The following is a 16172-nucleotide window of genomic DNA, read 5'->3' on the forward strand; positions in this document are numbered from 1 at the left end:
GTGCAAGGCGTCGCCCAGCGGCTGCCTGTCTGGCTAAAGCCACGCTCCACTTACAGAGGAGCAGCGAATAGCGACCGTTACGACGAGTGTTCACAGAAACGGTCTCACAGACAAGTGCTCGCACAAAATTGTGTGGTAGTGGCCGTGTCTCACGCGTGAGGACTCAAGTCCTATGGGGCTTCTTTAAGGCTTCGCCTAACCTGCAAAACCTCCTCAGTGCGTTTGCCCCGAAAACGCTGGGCCTGCTCTTCCCTTCCGGTGGCCACTGCGCGGCCTTCTCCCACGTGAGGACAGAAAGGTCCCCCCCAACCCCCCGGCGAGTGGGCGCAGCACAGCAGTGGGCTCAGCAACCCCGACTCCGATAAGACAGAGTGGGTGTGGCGGCAGCAGTGTTTTGTGAATGGAGATGAGGGTGCGCTGGACCAGGCCCGGGAAGGCTCCTCCCCGTGCCCTCCGTGAGGACGCCCGGTCCCTGAGAGTCACTGATTAACTCGGGGCGTGCTCAGCCCCCGCCGGAAAATGAGGCGACGTGTGGGCCACAGACAAGGGCTCAGGGTCGAACTGCAGGGCGCAGAGGGCAGCGCCCTCGCTTTTTCCGAGTCAGGGAAACGAAGGGGCCGGGCGGCCCTGGGAGGCCGGGGCGTGGCCGCGTCATCAGGCGTGCTGGGTGAAGAACCCCAGGTTCTCCAGGTAGAGAGGGCACCTGGCTCCTTTCCCGAGACCCCCCGCCGCCCCCCCACCGTGCTGGGCCTGGCGCCGTGCTCCCTTCACAGGACGCCCGTGTGCGCGGCGGACACCACGCCAGTGCTGTCCTGGGAGTACCCCCTGGGAGTTCCCCCGGAAACTCCAGGGTCGCTGGAAATGAGAGCCCCGGCGAGCACGTTTACGTATTGGTCTTAAATAGTACAGCTCTGGGGTGAGTCAGTCTCCTTTCTAGTTTGGGACTCTGGGTGCCTTCATGATTCTTACCCGTTTCCGTTCAATTACTACACGGTTACTTTAAGCCCACAACAAACACTTTTGTGCTCCACGAGAGGGTGGCTGGGACGAGCCGACTCAGGAGTGGAAGAGCAAGTCAGATGTCCACTGGGCAGCTACGACCCCAAAGTCGCTGCTGGTTGGCGACAGGGCTGGAATTGGCGGACAGACGCTGGCTGCTGGCCCCTGCCCCGTGAGTCCCGCCGCCCTCCCCCTCCTCTGCAGTTAGATCTGGGAGGCAGATTCTGGGACAAGTCGTACGGAACAGCCCACGGCTTCCAGTACCTGGCGCCACGCAGCGGGCACCGGCCTCCTGAGGGCGCCTGTCCCACTGCGGCCTTATCCACGTGGGCACTGAGACTTTAAAATTCGGCCATTAGTAGAAAACCAGCGCTCCTTTTACTACTACTAGTTAAACTAAACATGTTTCCACTAATGTGTTCTTTACGTAGGAATTTAAGATGGTAACAGTAACCGCCAACACAGCATCGGGGACACCCCCCGTGAAGTGACCACCCACAGAGCACCCCCCGTGAAGTGACCACCCACAGAGCACCCCCCGTGAAGTGACCACCCACAGAGCACCCCCCGTGAAGTGACCGCCCACAGAGCACCCCCCGTGAAGTGACCGCCCAGAGAGCACCCCCCGTGAAGTGACCACCCAGAGAGCATTGGGGACACCCCCCGTGAAGTGACCGCCCACAGAGCATCGGGAATACCCTCAGTGAAGTGACCACCCTGGAACCCTGGGACGTCTCATCCACAGCTGCTGCCACTCGTCCCCATCCCCACAAAAGGTCCCACAGTTGGAGACATCCGAAGAAATCACGCTTCTGGATTGCTGCTAAGATCCCTCACCCCTAAAGCTTCGTCTGAGCTCAGGGAGAGCGGGGCACATGTTTGGTTGATTCTGACACCCCGTCGCAATGTCGGTGAGGAAGACACTCCCTGTACGGCTGTTACACGCACACTGGAAACACGCATGGATGGGACAAAGCAGACACGGAAGCCGTACTTCCGAGCATCTGAAGCGAGCTTAGCCCAGTGGGCATCACAAGGGGGAACGCGCCAGGAGAAGCAACTCCTGCCCCTCCCTCCTTGCAGTGCCCAGCACAGCTCCAGCCTCTGCCCTTGGTCCTGCCTTTCAGGAAGGTTCTGGATGGGGCAGCGGGACGCATGGCCCCCTGCCCCTAAGGCATGTTCCCCGGAGGACCAGCAGAGCAGAGTACAAAGTGCTTCCTGGCGTGTCTCTGCGTCCCTCTGACTTCCACTTTGCAGACCTTTGAGCAAGTAACTCTTCTGGCCTCTAAGTGTTTTTATAATACTTGACTGTTCAAGCCCAGCGATCTGCAAATGGTTAATCGTTAACTAAGAGAACATTTCTTGGCTCTAGCAGATGAGGATTCTCGGTGCCGGTCTATTGATAAGAGGGGCGAGGCATGGAAGGAAAAAGCGACTCAGGCAAGGTCATGTCAAGTGTAAATCATCGGCCACAGGAGAGGAGGCTATCAGAGCACCAACTTCTGTTTTTTTTTAATTAATTCTGTAACCCACTCAGCCATTACTTTGCAATTAGATCTCCCGTGCAGTTAGGCCAGAAAGATTTTAATCATTCAATAAATGGCTCGGAAGCTGCAGGCGGTAGTAATGTATTTTAAATTGCGTGAGCAAAGTCACGGGCATACCTTGGGTCACATTTTTCAATGGGCACAAGCTTCCCGACGGACAGGACTTCAGTTTCACGAGCCCCGCTCACCCCCGCGCCCAAACCCGGCCGGCAGGTCCTGAGCCATCGGAAGGTGAATTTATAAAACAGGTGAAAACGTTAAATGAACATTTGACCCTTCGGGTAATCTAAAGGTAGAGTGCGTGACGTGGTTAACTTCACAAGGAGGACAGCCTTTCACACCAGGACACACAGTCGACACACGATTCTAGCAAGTTCACGTGGTGGATTTTAGGAGAAAATCAAAACGCAGCTGACGGAGTCCCTCTCCACAGCAACGAGCGCAGAAACTGGCGGAACACACTCTGCAGGCCGAGCCCCAGACCCACGGGAGGACGAGACTCGACGGGCGGCGAAGGCGAAGGGCGCCGTTCAGGCCGGCGAAGAGCCCACTGCAGGACGGCCACGGCGCTGCCTCGTTAACTCCCAGACACGGCGCGGCGCCAGGGTCCCGTCTGCACCCGGGGCGGGGGTCGGGGTGGGCAGAGAACCTGACAAGCCCACGTCGAGTCCCCGTGCAGGCATACCTTTAGGAGAATAACCCAAGAAGCTGTCCTACAGGATGAACGAGCTACAGCCGTGAACGTGGCGCTCTTCTGGCACCGCCCAGCGGAACAGACCGGAAGTTCGGGGTGGGCACGGGCCAGCCCGAGCCCCCCGCACCCGGCGCAGGAGAGGTGCCGAGGGCAGAAAGGGGGGGTTCCCCAACAAGGCCCGGGGGCTGGCAGGGGCTGGCGGGGGCCCGCACCACACATGCGTCGCACACGCGTCACAACCAAGTCCAGGTGTGCGAGCACGTCAGGGCGGGACAGCGAGAACAAAGTGGGAACGGCTTTGCCCCACACGGTTCAGAGGCAGAACTAAAACAAAAGACTGATACATTTGATAAGACAAATAATACCAAAGTAAAGCTGTATTATGGGTATCGATCGTTTTCTTTGTTCTTTATACTATAATCTCTTAAATTTGTCTTTTCATTCCATTAGTTCCTTCTGACACAGAAAGAATTTAAAAACTGTAAGAAAAAGAAAATCAATCCTTTCTCTAAAGCTTCTTTGCTGTGGCCTAGAAATGACTTTCTTAACACCAAACCAGATCAATTTTCACTTAGACTTTCTGATGATTCTTTCATTGTTTCTTATTTTACGTTAATTAAACAGGTGAGGGGGGTCAGAACACGGCTCTGTGCTACAGGAACTGTTCGATTCGGGGGTGTCACTTAGCCTCTGGGTGTCCCGATTCCGTTTCCCTGGTAAAACAGGTGCAGTAACACCGGCCCCTGAGAGCGGCCGTGGGGCTCGCACGGAGCACTTTACACGAGGCGGCCGTCACGGTAGAGCCCGGTGCAGAAAGAGTCAACGATGGTGTCTATGGCTTGTCACCTATTACACTGCCCATCAGACTTCTGAGTTTCACTGATGCATGTTCTGATGATACATTTGTCTGATACATTTGCATGACTAGCAACTTGCGGCAATGACACTTTTTTTATCTGACTTTAAAACAAATTTCACATGATTTAATTAATGGTATAGTCCTTTACTTTTTAAGTTGCTTTTAAACCACAACATATGCCAATCAGAAAAATGCCTGACTTCTGCGAAGACCGTCTTGTTACAAGCAGCAGCCTGCCATTTGGTCTTTCGAAGCCGCCGCCTGAGGTCGTCAGACGGCCGGGGAGCAGGGTCTCCCAGCAGCGGGAAGAGGGTGCCCCACCCCCCACCCGCCCGAACCGTGGAGACCGCCCGCGGACTTGACGCCCAGATGGGGATGCTCATGTCTCACCTCTAGCAGCCCGTCCTCGGGGAGGTCGGTGCAGTGAACGGCGTTCTGGACCTTCGTCTTCCCGAAGGTCGCTCGGAGGGTCCCGGGGCGCAGGTGCCGGGCGATCTCCTGCGAGAGACACACGCACAGAGAGACTCGCGTCAGCCGCACGGTGTGGACCAGGGCACGGCCCGTGACACGGCGTGCTGGAGCACCTTGTTCACGGAATACACGCGTGCAGTGGCTGACACGCCCACACGCACACACGCCACCAGGCCTCTTGGTTGCCACGTGCAGGGCCCTTCGGCTGCGCCACCTCCTTCAGGTGCGCCCGCGTGTGACGTGCTCTGCACCTGGACTGAGGACAACACTGCTGCTTCTTCACAGACACGGGCCGCCCCGGGGAGGAGGCAGGGCGGCAGGGCAGCGACCGGCCGAGGGGCCCCGGACTCCCACGTCGGTGCCTGTGGATGAGAACCGAGAGGCACCCACGCCCCGTGAAGACCCGCCGAACCGCCCGGCGACCACCCGCAGTGCAGGACCGGCGGACCCACGCTGGGCAGCAGCGGGCACGTGCAAGTAACTGATCTCTTGTCTTAGCGTGCTGAGTTTCTTCACTTCCTATTTTTAAAATACGTCCTCCTCTGTCCCTCTATAATGCAGTCACTCACATTCTTACGTACTACATACAACCTCGTGGCGAGGGCCTCATTTATAACGGGAAAAATAAACTCTCTGCGCCACAGCGCAATGTCAAGCAGGTTTTCTTGGAGAGAGAGACACGACGTGTGTGCAGGTGTGTGCACGTACACAGACATACTTTAAGGCACTCCTCTGTGCAGAGAATAGGCTGAATCACTCTACTAGTGGGAGCATTCACTACGTGAGAGGACCCCACGGCCTAGATAATTCAGGTTCAAGTTGCTACCTTCAAAAGCATCTCATTTTCCTTCCCCGAGTTTTTATCGTAAGGAGCTATTTTTTTTTTTTGGCTTTCATCTTTATGGGTAATAGCTCTTTTAAGAATAAAACGGTTCTTCCCTTCAGCAGTTATATTCTACAAGGTCACTCTACCCTCCCCCCAGATCCATTTTCCCTGCCCAGCAGAGCGGTCAACGATGACTTTCATCGGGAACAGACCCCGCATCTCCGAAATACGCTCCATCTCCGTGGCCCTCCTCTTCCAGGCTCGCCGGCCCCGCTGGTCCGCACCGGCCCCGCCAGGGCCGCGTCCAGAATGCATTACCGAGATTCCGCGTTCTCTCACACTGTTGGGCCGCAGCCATTTATAAAACTAATGAGAACTCCGGACTCCAACCAGCCCGTATGATTGAGCACTTTAGGAAACCCCAGGAAAAGTAATTTCAAACCTGGCACGCGGCAGCAGCGGCTGGAACGGACGCGGGCCACCCCCAGCCCTGGCCCTTCTGCCCGGGCCTCAGACCCCAGTCCCCGGGGGCCGGCCGTGCCCCGCACCCCCTGCCCTCTGCCGTTTCCCTCCCACCATCTAGTCCACTTCTCACCACAGTGCATGTTTTTATGAACTTTTCCTTGCATTTTACCGGAAAAAGGAAATTTAAAATAAATAAATGGATCTATTAAAGGCACTGTGGTAGGCGTTTAGGAGATACACAGAGTGAAGTTACAACACAGTCACACACCCGTCAACAGGTATCTCACCATCACAGTGACAGGCAGCTGAGCAGAGTCTTCAACGATGAGTTTTTACAAATCACGGAATCGCCAGTCCGTGTACTACATGCCTCACTCTGTGCAAGGTTTGGCTACTTTGGTAAAAAGCATTTAAACCCACGCGGCACATGCCCACTGGCCCTACTGAATCCACAAGCTGCACGGGAAGGACCCCAGGCGTCGGGGCGCTGCGGACGCGGGCTGACGCAGTCCGGCCACTTTCCTGATACGACCACACGGTTCCTTCGGCTCTGAGACGCGACAGAGAGCTGGTTTCCGAACACGACGAGCGGACAGCCGCCGAGCTCCTCCAGCCCAGGCGCCTGCGGAGGAGCGGAAGCAGGCGCCCAGGCCCCTCTTCTCGTGGGCGCCGCGGCTGCCGTGACTCCGGGCGCAGCCCGTTTACCAGACAACGTCTCTGTGCACGGAAACAGGACCTAGCAGAGGAATCGCAGCTTTGGCAAGCAGCCTTCCGTTCTTGCTGGCACAGCTCACACGTGCTCAGGCGTGAGTGCTTCGGGCGCTGTGCGTGTGGCACGGCGTGTTGCATGCATGTGAGGAGCCTGCGCCTGGGCTGCGCGGTGGGTGCTGGCGGGCCAGCCGGTGAGCGCGGCTCCTGCAGTGCCTGTCGCTTACTGTGTCCCAGACGCGACAAAACTCCTGTGTGTGCTGATGCGCTTCTGGAACCGGCCGAGGTCTGGCTATGCAGAGAAAACATTTCACAGAGGAAACCGTGTCGTTGCTGAGGTCAAAGACTAGGAAACCCTGTCTTGTAGTTTTAGGAAGAAAATGACAAAACGGATTACAAATGAATAAACCTCATTTGTCTTCTGACCCAGCAATTTCGCCTGCAGGCACTTGCTCTCAGATGGTAATAACAACCTTGTGCGAACGTGTATTGTTCAAATCCGGCTTCTGCAATGTCCTCGTACACAGAATTTTTAAAAAATCGACAGCGGAGGAGCAATTAACCAGCCCATATCCTGGAATACTATGCAGCTTTTAATAACCATGTTACAGAAGTATATGCAATACATGAGAAAGAGCACAACATATTTTTAATTAAATAGGGATACTGCAGAAAGTAAACACTTCATGATCCTGTTTTTATAAGGTGCATAAAAAACATGCTGGTTTGAGGCCGAAATGTCAGTTAGCAGTGCTCATTTCTGGGGAGGAGAGAAACATGTTTGTTTTGTTGGGTCTTGGTTCTCTTCCGTAATTTTCCTTATTTTCGGTCTGTTTGCCTTTTGGGGGCGTGAGGGTGGGGATAACATGTGAACTGTTTCAGTGACTAGAAAGAAAACAGTGACCACCAGGTTGAGACGCTCCATCTCCCCACTCCAGCACAGAGACGCCTGCCTGCAGGCCTGGCTCCCCCGCTCTCGCCGGCGGGGGGCCGGAGGGCGGCAGGCTTGGGGCCGTGGGGAGGGGCTGGGGAGGGGGGACAGCTCCCACCAGAACACCCAGAAAACGAGCCCCACCGGGATGTGCTTTGATGGTGGCGGTCCAAGTGAGGAGTACGCTCAGTCTCCCAGGGCGGCCTCCAGTGCCATCGCTCCCTGGGTACAAGGGGGATCGCAATGTGCCCGGTCCTGAGGCGCACGGGCGTCTGCTGCCACGGGAGCCTGGGAGCGCGGGTTCACTGCCGATCATGGCCCGCCTTCCAGCTCCATCGCAAAGGGGGAGGGGAGACTGCACAGGGTTCCCAGTAAGTGTGCGCATGGTTCTTGTCCCTCAACTGGGACACCCACCCATGGAATCTGAGTTTCCTTAAAGCTCGGGGTGTCCCGAAGCAGGGCAGACGTCAGGGAAAGACGGGGTAACTGAGACGACTGAAACGTGCTCTGAAGACCAACGCTTTGCAGCCCAAACCTAGCGGGGCCAAACGCAGACTCATTCACACAGCACCTCACCGAGCCTCACGACTACTCAGATGAATACACCGAAGTCCACTGATCAGATACAGAAGTGAGAAAAAACAAAAACGACACCCCATGCCTCCCTTTATTCATAGAAATTGACTTAGATCTGTGCTCCCTTCTCAGTGCTGTTTTCACACTGCAGACAGACGAGGCATTTAGCACAATTTACACCCTTTGTCCCTTTCTGTTGCTGCTGTTGGGGTTGTTGCGGGCCAGGTGCACCGCACCACCCAGGCCTGTCACAGACGCAGAATTCCAGCCCCCCAGCTTACCACCCCCCCCATGGAAACATCATGGAGATTCAACAAGACTCCAGGGGTTTCCATGTTCACGGAAGTCGAAGAAGGTCCTTCGTATTAGAGCGTTTCCCCAGCAGTGGAGACACCCGAAAGGTGTGACCCCGAGTCAGTGACTAGACCGGGGGGAGGGGGACAGTCGTGAAGGGTGAACCGTGTACGAGGGGCACACGCCAGCCGCAGGTGCAGACAACCGTGGGTGTGGGGCCTGAAGGAAGGCACAGTCGCTCCGGGGGCGGGGGGGGGCAGCGAGTGTCGTCCTCAGGACGGCGCGTGGAGAAGACAGACTGGAGGGTGGGACGCTCGCCCTCCCCTGCGTGCGTTTACTCTCCAGCAGGTCTGCACGCCTGACGTGCCCGAGCTCTGAGGGGGGGGTGGGGTCAGGAGAGGGGCCGCAGAGCAGTGCCCGTGCGGGAGCCTGGGCAGAGCGCACGGGTCAGGGGCAGAGCTGGAGGCCACGGAGGGAGGAGTCCCGAGAGAGCGAGAGAGCGAGCGCACCGGTTTATTCTGGACGGGCCGCCTGCTGTGAGGGAGGGCGGGCTGTTTGCCCCGCCCCCCCGCACTCGACTTCTTACCTTACACGCTCCATTTGGGCTGCGCCTAAAATGCAGGGAAACCTGTTCTGGGAGCACCGCTGAGAGGAAATCCACTGGCAAGAACAGATTTTTTGAAGTACCATATAAAACACCAACTACTGTGAGCTAATATTTTCGTTACATTTTAAGTGCTTTCAAAAGACCGGGCCTGCCCTTACTCCAGAGGCAGGGTGACAATCGCCCTGCTGTCTTCTGCCACCAACTGAAACTCAACAAACAGCGATGGCAGGGTGGCCCCGGCCTGCGCGGTGACATTTAAGGGCCCCTGAAATCCCTTCCTTTGGCTTTGGCAGGGGCAGGACTGTCTCACCGAGATATAAATAAAAGGTCTTACTAACGGCCTCCCGGGAACGCCGTGGCTCGGCGCTCTCCGCGCCAGCTGTAACCGATGCCGGGCCCGAACCTGGCACCGGGCCCGGGGCCTCCACCCAGTGACCGACGGTCAGGTGGCAGGCCCTTTCATGTCCCAAAACGGCAACTTCCCAGGGCCTCACAAAGGCCTGGGAGTGTTCTCCTCCGAGCGGAGCAGGAAGCCTCCTGCCGCCTCCAGGGGCTGCGGTGGGGCTGCCGCGCGGGGCTGCCGGGCGGCGCGTGTGCATGGGGGAGGCGGGGCTGGTGCTGTGGCCCCCCACACTGGCCCCAGCGGGCGGCTCCGCCCGTCCCCGAGCCCCCATCTGACTGGGAGGGGCACGTCTGAGCGACCGGAACACGATCACCTTCCGAGGCAGTCCGAGCAGCGAGTGGTCTCCCTCGTGAACCCAGGGCAAAGGGAGAGGGAAACGGAGGTGCGACATCACGCGGAGAGACCTCGAAGGAGACAGAGCCGTCTGGGGGAACACAGCTCGTGCAGCCACGGGAGGGGAGAGAATCACTGCGGGGGACTAGTTTTGGGGTCAAATGGGAAACACAGGAGAGGGGACCGGGGCACTTCCTTCAGGGGAACACCTTCGGTGAGGACCCCTTGGACACAGGTACCGGAAATGGGGGGAAACGGGGGAGCCGGCGGGAGGGGGGGGGCGGTTCCGGAAACCAGCTCCAGGTCCTCTTCGCTCGGGCCCAGCAGCTGGGCCACTGACTGCCCCAGGCCCTTGAAGCAGAACTGGCCCTGAGCGAAGTTTTAAGCCCCTTGCAGCTGAAACGGGGTGTGAAAACCTGCAGTGTTTACATTCACGGGGATGCTGGTCTTCAGCCAGAGATCCGTGAGGGCAGCAATCCCCCCTCTAGGCTGTTCCCAACGGGGGGTGGAGAATCTCCAAACCGAGTGCCCCCCATTCCCTCAGCACCAGGAGGGGGGAGAGAAAACCACCGACGAAAACAAGACAGTTTTTCCGAACGCCTCTCACGGCGGACGATCGCTCTGGCGCTGTTGTTACCGATGATGGCCCGCGAGCAGCCCCCGTGCCGGACGGCGGGGTAAGCGCCCGTGTCAGGACTGACGCACACTCCCCGACGCGGAGGAGCAACAGCGAGCACAGGGGTCCCCGCAGGCGAGCAAAGGTCTGGGAGGGTGTGTGCCACTGCTGGAGCAGGCTGGGACCCGGGGGAACCGTGTGAAATTTAGGGTCACCTTCCCCCCGTTGTTAAAAGGTCAAAGCTCCCTTTCAGAGGTCTTTACGCTCTCCTCACGCTCCCCACGGCCCGCTCAGCGAGAATCACGGTTGGGAATCTCTTCTTATCCTGACTGCCGTCTCTAACGTCCGGCAAGGAAGTTGGGAAGTACTCCCTCCCTCTCAGAAGCCCTCTCTGGGGGTGCTCGCGCTGCCCGCATGGCCCAGGGCGCCGGGCACGGAAACTGGGTCGACCTGATTTAACCCTCGGTGTCTCCGTCGTCTTTGACTGTATTTTTTTTTTTTTCGCCCACCTGATACATACGTTCATCAAGGCAATTACAGGACCTCCCTGGGATTACCGGTTCCCTTCCACCGGGAGCCCAGCCCCTCGGGCTCAGGGAAGGTGGGTCCTGCCCCCTCTCACTGCCCACGCCTAAGAGGACCGGGCACCTGGACGGCCTGTCACTGTTCCGTGGCTGGTGGGCTGGCTGGTGGCTTGGCTGGTTGAGTGAGTGAGTACCTTAGAGAGGTGGGAAGAAGTGCCTTGAGTCAAGGTTACCGGGGACTCCTCTGCAGCAAGCGTGCAACCGTCCACACCTGAGCGGGGTCGGCAACGGGAAGACCATCGGCGGGGCGGAGCGGTGCTTGTGATCAGTACACGTCTCAGGGGGAGTCTGCATCCACAGTCACACTTAAACCAGGATGGCAGGAGGCCCCCCCGAGGGAGGGGCAGCTGTGGTTCCACCCCTGTCATTTCTGCAGCTCCGAAGCTAGGGAGGCCGTGTCACTAGAGAGTCGACCGGTGTTTCATTTGCATTTTGTGCCAGATATGACGCGACACGTCGGTAAGTGTCACAATCCCTAGCAAGTCGCGGTAAGTCATAGGAAGGTTTGAAGGCCAGTCTGGTGCGATCCCACGCAGCTTCCAAAGATGGCCTTGAATGGCTCGCACCGCATTTGTAGGAGATGGCGAGTAGTGGAAAGAAACCCGCTGAGTTACAGACTCGGGGGAAAAACAGTATTAGCTGGATTTCAACTCAGTCAGTGAGGTTTTAAAGAATGTTTTTTTCAGAGACCATCTGCTTCAGGGTCCTAATCAACTAAGTCCACCCACTCCCTCACCCCCGGAGCAGAACTGACGAGAAACGGCACCTGCCGGTGCCAGCAGGGCGGCACACGGCGTCTCTGCTGTCACCAAGCCTGGGTTCAGGGAGTCTCCAAGTGACAGCGACCCCCGAAGGACCCGTGGGCGGGCCGCTGGGGCCGGACGGCTTTCTCCAAGAGCAAGCAGGACGATACACTCAAGGACTTCCCACCGAAGACCAAGGTGCCAAACTTCCTGAAAGCTGATCGGTGCTAAGCAACACAGTTTAAGCTCAAGATTGAATTATTTTTTTTTTCTGTTTCTAACTTCTGCTTCTGGGAACAAAAGCAATGTCTCTGTGCCCACCGTTTAAGTCACCAGCTCAGGAAGAGCGGTGAGACAATGACTGCAATCAGAGAGGCTTTGGCATTTTCATCGCTGTCGCTGTATTCCTTCCACGGTTTAACAGTCTGTTCCTCCACGGATGTGTTTATCTGCGGTAGCTGAGCCGCGTGGCTGCTCACGCCCACACCCGAGTCACAGCTCTGCACGCTCACTCGCCTTCCAGAATCCGTCGTCCCGCCTTCCACTGCGTGCCCAGTGAGGGCCGTCAACTCGGGGTGCATCGTCCGCAGTCGGACCCGCTGCACTCAGGTCCACGCGGTTCTGCCCACGGAAGAGACCACACCGTGGTCTTCCGAAACAAACCTAGTCCCGTCAGTCCCTTGGGTCCACCCTCCCACGGATCCCCCCACCGTGCTTGCGTCTCACTCACTGGTAGAGGGACGCGGCCTTCACCGCCTTCCCCAAACCCTCTCTCCCGCCGCCCTGCAGGCCGCCCTCCTCTCTGCGCGGGGAGTGAGGCCCGTCTGGACCTCTCTGCAGCCCCGGAACGTGCTGGGCTCCCCTGGCTGTGAGGCTGCCTGTGTGGCTGCCCCGTCCCTCGGATCCGAGCACAGACGAGAATCTCAGGCCTCCCGCATGTCGGCCAACCCCCGGCCGCAGGTTCTACACCCTGGCCCGGCCATGAGCCGCTCTGCCGGGCCCCCGCCGTGGCCGAAACACACACGGACTCGTGCGATCGCCGGCTCCGCTGCCCCATCCCCCGCCAGGCTTCCAGCTCTGCGGGCAGAGCCCCTGTCTGTCCTCAAGGGCTCGGCGCCGGCGCCCACAGAACAGGCGGTCGTTTCAGCGGAACGGATCGAAATCAGCCCCATCCAACGGGAATGGAGGTGGAGGGCAATGATCTGTTCAAGTCCAATTTATTTCTAGGAAACCCTAAGCCTACCCATGGCAAACCTCGGAACTTTGGTTCACAAAGGAGGCCTTTCTGCATTCTCCGTGACACTGGAAAAAAATACATAAACCATATACACTTATACACCTACGGTATACACCCATGTGTGTATCAGCAATACACACACATCCTCATTCTGGAAGTGCATGGCCCGACCCAGAGAACGTCCCGAACTCTGCTCCCGAAGGGGGTGCGAGAGAACAGCCGGCGCCAGCAGCTCCGCTTCCCGCGGGGCCAGCGCCGTTCTCGCTGGGCTGTTCAGGCGCTCTCTCAGTGGGGGGTCCAGATCCTCCAGAAAAGTCATTCTTTTTTTTTCTTCCTCTCCTTTGGAGGGTTAATCAGTGCTGGATCTGTAAGTGCATGGCCTGATGAAATTGTCAAAGATCCAAGTTACTGTTTAAACCAGCTGTAATCATTCTTCTGTGTGTGTGTGTGTGTGTGTGTGTGTGTGTGTGTGTGTGTGTGAGAGAGAGGGGCGGGGGGGGTGCAGGGACAGAGAGAGAAATGTGTGTTCCGTGTCTCGTCTTCCCCCTTCCACGGATAATCTTGTGTTTGCCTGAAGCCAGCTGTGCTCACTTCTCTTTTTTAAACTGAGGTGCAGTTGACGTAAGGCGTTATGTGAGGTTCAGGTGATTTGATACAATGATCACCATGGTGAGTCTAGTTAACATTCATCACCACGCAGTTACATTTTTTTGTGTGTGCGTGTGATGAAAGCTTTTCAAATCCAATCTCCTAGCAACTTTCAAAGAACAATAGCGGGTTATTCACCAGTCCCCCTGCTGCGGTGACACCCCCGGGACCTGGGCATTTTATAACGAAGAGTTTGTGCCTTTCGACCCTCTTCGCCCGCTCCCCGGCTCCCCCCCCCCGCCCCCCCGCCCCGGACACTCCCAATCCACTCTCCGTGTCCACGGTTCGTCCGGTTTTGTTTCTGTTTCCTTTTCGGACCCCGCACGTCAGTGAGATCTCACGGCACTTGTCTTCCTGCCTGACTGAGCACAGTGCCCTCCGGGGCCGACCATGCCGTCACAAGCGGCACGATTTCCCCCTTTTTCGTGGCGAAGTAACAACTGGCCGCACCGGTCTGCCCTCCCACCCACAGTGCGCGAGGGGCCCTTGCTCACGTCCTCGCCAGCGCCTGCTGTTTCCCGCCCTTTTGGGGACTGGCCTTCCGACAGGTGCGAGCTTTTCTTAGGTTCTGGCCAATCCATCCACAACACAAGTAACTACGACATACGCGATACGAAGTGAAGACTCGTTTACACTGTGGCTTTGGGGTCAGCACAGCTAAGTCACCCAGAGAAAGGTCACACAACGTCCAGTTTTAAACCGTGTAAAGAGGAAAGTACTGTTGTATCTGCTTTTCAAAAATCATCTGGTTTGTACATGCTTTACGCCCCGGTATTACTGGCGCAGGGTCACACAGACGTGTAATAAGACAGTATACCGTGATGATTAAAGGCACGAACTTAGGAACAACAATATACAGGTTCGAATCCCAGTTCCGAGACTCAGTGACTGGAACTGCCACAGAGAGAGAGAGAGAGAGAGAGAGAGAGAGAGAGAGAGAGAAATATTTTCATAAGTTAATGTAGTTGAAAACTGTATACGCTACCTGAAGAGGATACATAAAATTCCAAACATCTTACTCATAAATTTGAATTACATCTCCTGCCTTTCTGGGAAAATATTACTGTTGAACCAGTGCTGTTATATCTGAATAGAGCTTTGTTTGACTTGTCACGGAACAGTATAATAAAATACTGTTTTATTCAGCAGTTTCATGTCAACTGCCTCTCTGTTACTCTTCTTAGGTCACATTGTTTTATCTTTTATAATCACAGAGCGAGCTATTATCTTTGTCAGGTTTTGGGGCCTAGTGTTACTTAACACCACAGCAAAAGAAATCTAAGACAAACAGCTACTCTGAAAGGCAAGCATTTTCTAGTATGTTCTTCGTGCTTTTTCAAGCTAACTGCATCAAAAACCTTTGCAGCCATCTATTCCTCAAGATAAATTATTTTCTTTAGCCAGGATATTTGATCAGGCAGGCATTGCTAATTCTTTTTAAAATTTATTTTTCGTCTATAAATGCCATTCCAGCTTGGGAGAAGACGCAGAAGACTCGGTTGCCGCTCGGCACTTGGGGAGGCCACATCTGCAAACACACACACTCGCTGAGAGTCACACGGAACCCTCGCGCTCGCTGGCACCCATGGGTGGCATGCCCGACCGCCCAGTGGGGCCGTGAGCACAGCAACAACGCCCCCCCTCCCCAGTCCCCGTTCTAGCTTTCGCTCTGTAAGCAGACGTCCTGTTTGCAGCCAGCTCAGGGCCGCATTTCTCCCGTGTCTGTTTACGAGCGACAGTGGAATGCAGGGTGGAGGACCCTTAGACTTCGGTTGGCATTAAACGTCAGCAGCGCCTCTCTCGGTCCCGCCCAGCTGGCGACGTCCGCGTGGGGATGTCTCACGGGCGTTCTAACACGACCCCTGCTTCTGAGCCCCTCTCTGGGCCTCCCTCACCACTGCATGGCTGCGTGGAGACAGCCCAGGGCGACCAAACGGTGTCCTAGAGATTACCAAGTGTCACCGAGCGCCACTGCTCGGTGGGTCTGGAGTCGGCCACCGTGTCAACTGTCCTCACGCTGACAGCTTCGTGACGGCCTCCTGGTGTCAAAGGATAACCAATACCTTAGACAGTTTCTGTCACAGAGCTTGGTACATCTACTCACCCAGACAGTTCAGCAAGAAGAAACAACAAAAGAAAATGCCACAGTAAATGCTTCGCCCAGTGTAATAAAAATTCACTTTCCCAGAGTATATTACACACAAAAAAAATGATTTTGAAATGTTATTTTGAACAAAAAGTTTTATCTATTATGTTCATATTTGTATTATTTCTTTTAAAGAGTAAAATAACACTATCAAACTGGTCAAGATATTTAGTTAATGAATAAAACAAACTTGCTTAATATTTAAACAATAACTCACAGGATCAGCAGGTCCACAGAATTCTCGAAATGTCTTTGTAGGGTTGGTTTGTTGAATCTCCATTGCTACGCAAGGGCCAGAATACATTTCTGTCACCATCTCCTGTAATATAAAGTATTAAAAATTAATATAACTTAATAATTGTTTACTCCTCTTTTAATTGCACCACCATTCCACCAGCCTCCAAATGTTGAAGTGACCTCTGACTTCTTCCCCACCTGCACCCCACATGCCAAGCAGCTGCCAAACGCTGTCCATGTTCCCCGCC

The 16172-nt window shown here is 56.0% G+C and overlaps 1 protein-coding gene across 2 annotated transcripts in view; it reads right to left on the reverse strand.

Annotated features, from left to right (window-relative positions):
• Positions 1-16172, reverse strand: part of NME7 (NME/NM23 family member 7) — an 83650-nt gene that overhangs the window by 19870 nt on the left and 47608 nt on the right. For both annotated transcript variants that reach the window (XM_045838537.1, XM_045838538.1), the window contains 2 exons: positions 15905-16006; positions 4490-4597 (listed from right to left, as the gene is read on the reverse strand). In XM_045838537.1, the coding sequence (XP_045694493.1) occupies positions 4490-4597; positions 15905-16006 (210 nt within the window). The remainder of the gene's footprint in view (positions 1-4489; positions 4598-15904; positions 16007-16172) is intronic.

This window comes from Phyllostomus hastatus, unplaced genomic scaffold, assembly GCF_019186645.2.
Source record: "Phyllostomus hastatus isolate PE091 unplaced genomic scaffold, TTU_PhHast_1.1 phas_contig_283, whole genome shotgun sequence".
Lineage (NCBI taxonomy): Eukaryota > Metazoa > Chordata > Mammalia > Chiroptera > Phyllostomidae > Phyllostomus > Phyllostomus hastatus.